This window comes from Anarrhichthys ocellatus, unplaced genomic scaffold, assembly GCF_004355925.1.
Source record: "Anarrhichthys ocellatus isolate YVR2014 unplaced genomic scaffold, GSC_Weel_1.0 scaffold4725, whole genome shotgun sequence".
In the NCBI taxonomy this organism is placed as follows: domain Eukaryota; kingdom Metazoa; phylum Chordata; class Actinopteri; order Perciformes; family Anarhichadidae; genus Anarrhichthys; species Anarrhichthys ocellatus.
Window position 1 is genome coordinate 1 of NW_022284699.1, and position 4,114 is coordinate 4,114.

Consider the following 4,114-nt stretch of genomic DNA (forward strand, 5'->3'; position numbering starts at 1 on the left):
GGTGATTGACAGGTCTCTACCAGAGACGTATACAGCGTCTCTACGTCTCTCCTCCTCAGTCCAGATATGCTCACTTCCTGTTTACTGGTTGCAGAAAAACAAGATGGCGACGGCCAAAATTGCCAAACTCATAACGGTAGTCCACAAAGCAATGAGTGACGTCACAGTCTGTGGTTGTGTTGGAACACACTTATATGAAACTATTGAATAACACCTATCAAATAAATCACAACGACTAGTCAGGAGGTACTCACTCCATCATGGACGCCTCCTTGGTCTCCAGGATGTGGTCGGTGAGGATCCAGGGCATGGACATCTCGATGGGGAACTGGATCCTGCGGCCCATCGTGAGCTCCAGGAAGAACTCCCTGAACCAGAGCTGAGAGAGATCACAACACTGCTGCAGGGTCTCTGCACAGAGGAAGAGGAGAAGAGCAGAAACTCTTCATCTATTCACGGACAGCACAATATGAAATGATGAGGTCGTGATTACCGTCAGAGGAAATATCAGTTTAAACGACTGTTACCTAGAATATGTCTGGTAGGCCGACAGCAAATTAACTAAAATGTTTATTGTCATCATCAACTCATTTACTTAATCGGGATTTATAGTTTAAAATTCAAATGATCAGGAAATAGAAGATTGTATTTTTATTGATTTAAATAAATCTCTTCATTATAGTTATTAATGAAGTATAATAAAGAGCCTAGAGCTCGTGTTAGGAAGTTAAACATCATAATTCATCTCTAATATCTACGGGTATTAGACGGACGGATATTGCAGCTCCTTCAGTTATCGAGGTTATGAAACTGACTTATTTAACCGCAGTTAATCCCGAGACACGACAGAGCTGCAGGGTCAGACCGCTCCTCTTCACTCACCGCTGAAGTTCAGCAGGTGTGTGTAGAAGAAGGACTCGCGGTGGAACCTCTCGATGTCCAGGATGGTGGGGCCGTCCAGGCCGCTGCGCAGAGTCTTCTTGGAGCCACTTTTGTCTGCGATGAGAGACTCCAGCATGGTCCTCACCATGTAGAGCTGCAGGGACGGATGTGGACATGAATGTGTTTTAGTTCAGACGTCTGGAATCAGGTCCGTGTTTAACACATTTAGTTGTGCAGGGAACCAGTGATGATGACTTCCTGTTGGATGACGGCTCTGTATCATCTGGTGGATTTATTAGCTCCATCACACGTCCTTTAACTCGTTCTCATCTCTTTCATGTCATTAAAAAGCACTTTTAACAGGAATGCGTTTTGTCTCTTTTTTCTGGTCTTTCCATCACAGCAAAGCTTTTTGATCGTCACTCACAAAGCGCTCGAGCTCAGAGGACAACACCTCCTCTGACCCGTTCTCATGATTCGGGGAGATAAACACAGACGGTGACTGTTTAGCGTCACAGTTCTGCACCTGGAATACAGATTAGTTCTTGGAACAGAGCTCTAATCTGATGAATCTGTGTGGTTTATAAAATGTAAAGGATGCTAACAAACACATGACGGCATCCAGCACAGAGCACAGATGATTAGTGTTCAGCTCCGTCACGTGTAGATTTAAATAGAGCTGCATGAGCGCATGAAGGCTAATTAATAGAAGAAGAGAGAACAAGAGAGAAGCGGCTCATAATATCTCTCTTCACTGATCTGTGACCGGAGCCGTGTGAGCTTCATGAGCCTAAGTTAAAGTGGGAAAAGACAGCGAGAGGAAATGTGTTGTTAACCCTCTGAACCCCGAAACGTGAGGTGGCTTTAAAAAGAAAGTTTCAGTTTCTTTTTCTATCGCCAAAATGAAACCATTTTTCAGAACCAGAAGCTTTAAAAACAGACATGATCATCAGATTTCCAACTTTCTGGAAGTCCTTAAACACATCATGTGTGATGCCTCTGTCAGGAAATACAAAGTGAAGCTTAAAATTGTGATTTTTCATTCAAATCACTTAATTCTACGTCTCATAACAATGAACAGTTAGAAGAAACCAGATCCTGTAAAATAAATGATCTTAAAGTTGTTAAAGTTAAAGCTTTGTTTATACTCGCAGCAGTGAAGCCGGCACACGATTTAGTGACTGTCGCAAATAGTTAAATAATTAAAAACACGATTTACATGTCGATGGATTATACGAAGAGTATAAACGCCTCCGTTCACGCTATGGCGCCAAGTGCGAGTTTAAACAAAGCTTTGGTCTGGTTTTCACAAGCAAAGCCGTGGAGCTGAGACCTGGGTGCTGGAGGGGCCCACTGCTCGGCGAGGAACCTTGATATCAAAGCCGCCCTTGGGATCTTTTTCTCCGCGGAGCGCCGGGTCGTTGTGGGGCTCTCGGCCGGTTTCCCAGTCACACACCGTCTTCCTGATGGCCTGGAGGACGCTGCAGACAGAGGACCAAGAGAGTCCGATAGTTCACACATGCACGACCATGTTTGGGTGACGTTGTTACTGGTCCTGCAGCTGAGACCCCCGTACCTCTGGATGACGTTCTTCTTCTTCTTGATGGCCTGTCGCAGCGGGTCGCGCAGAGTCACCTGAGCGAAGTCCTGCAGAGCCGAGAAGATGGTGTGACGGATGGCGTGATTGAACACGCTCTCCATGCGTCCCATCAGCACCTGCAGCCCCTTTATCATCGCCATCACCTGCAAACACACGACGCGTTGAACCAGACGACTCGTAACACGTGATGATGATGACGATGATGATGGTGACGTCATCACTGACCTCCACCAGAGCAAACTTCTCCTCGCACGTGTAGTTGTATCTGGTGGCTCTCTCGTACTCCTCGGCGTTGTCGGGACACTCTTTGTTGGAGTATTTATCTGTCGGATGAACCAGTTTCCAGGAGTACTGGGAGAGATTTGAAGAGATGGGACCAACATCAAACATACTTCATATTAAAGCCCCGAGCAACAGGAATACTAAAGAGGAGAAACTACATCTGAACTCATAGATATCACCATGAAACTTCACCACTTCATCACTCACACTAAGAGGATTATTTATTGCATTACAAGATCTCTGAAATGTTATGTTTAAATATGCAAATGAGGCATTATGTAACGGTAACGTTTGGTGAATTTGGTAGAAATCTACAAACGTAAACAGACAAAGTAATAAAATAAATGTTTTATTTCCTCTCGTCTGACAGAAGACGAGTTATGGAGGAAAAATAGACCAAAACATCTAAACTGGCCGCTGCATGAAGGACAATGTTCTGTCCATAGTGTCTCCGAACTCCTAACTTAACCTGATGACCTCTGCAGTGATGGAGAACTTAAACACAAACAATGAAAAGTCAGTCTCAACAGAACCGACTCCTTCCATGTTTCTTGTCTTCCTCACCACTTCCATGACGTGAGCGCTCCACTGGGACAGCAGCTGGATGCCCTGCAGGGACAAGTCGAACAGCTTCCGGTACTCGGCGTCGGTCTTCTGGGCCTCCTGACGGCCCGATCCGGTCACCACCTGCAACCACACAGAACCATCAGATCATGACCTCACAGAACAGGCCGGTGAGAAGAGCTTGAAGAACATTGGAATGAAGTTTCAAAGGAAATGAAAACTTAATGAGTGAACTAACACTGCAGCACACAGGATGTGATGTTTAAAGTGACTCTTCACATTCTCCACATGTCTCTCCACAGTACGTCAAACAGTCCTGACCCACAAGTCACTCAGTCACATTTCACATCTGAACCAAAGTGAAATGTGACCTTCTGACAATCCAGCGGGGCAACACATCTGCTGGTGGCTGGTTACATCACCGCTGAGGCGACAGACAACACAACAACACAGAGCTCTGCAGGAGGTGGTTAGAGCAGACAGGTGGTGGATGAACCTAAGCTCTTTTTCATCCTTTAATGGGCTCATATCTGAGAGAAAGGTGAACATATGCACGTAATGTGCTGATCCACTCTTCAGCAGCATCAGACGGGAGAACCAGCTCCAGAGTAATGTTCTGCTGTGGACGTGTTTTAGACTCCAAAGACTCTTGTGAGACTTTAGTGTTTTAAAGTTAGTCCAGATTCACTAAAGTCACTCAACACAAACTAACAGATTCTTCTAGGAGTCTAACATACGTCCACAGCAGAACATTACTTTGCTCCCGTGCTGGTTCTCCTGGCTGTT

At 45.4% G+C, this 4,114-nt stretch overlaps 1 protein-coding gene across 1 annotated transcript; it reads right to left on the reverse strand.

Moving 5' to 3' along the window:
- Positions 1-48: 48 nt before the first annotated feature.
- LOC116379615 (cytoplasmic FMR1-interacting protein 1 homolog) lies at positions 49-4,087 on the reverse strand. Its single transcript, XM_031841576.1, has 6 exons — positions 3,329-4,087; positions 2,708-2,833; positions 2,459-2,625; positions 2,216-2,363; positions 883-1,036; positions 49-411 (listed from the first exon to the last, which is right to left on the reverse strand). The coding sequence occupies exons 1-6, from the start codon at positions 3,335-3,337 to the stop codon at positions 251-253; spliced, it is 765 nt and encodes a 254-aa protein (XP_031697436.1). The 5' UTR covers positions 3,338-4,087; the 3' UTR covers positions 49-250.
- Positions 4,088-4,114: the final 27 nt, after the last annotated feature.

Excerpts from the sequence above, each read along its gene's own strand:
- LOC116379615 (XM_031841576.1), bottom strand. Across the intron at positions 2,626-2,707 it reads AGAAGTTTGCTCTGGTGGAG|GTGATGGCGATGATAAAGGG; the intron begins GTCAGTGATGAC and ends GTGTGTTTGCAG. Across the intron at positions 2,364-2,458 it reads AAGAAGAACGTCATCCAGAG|CGTCCTCCAGGCCATCAGGA; the intron begins GTACGGGGGTCT and ends CTCTGTCTGCAG.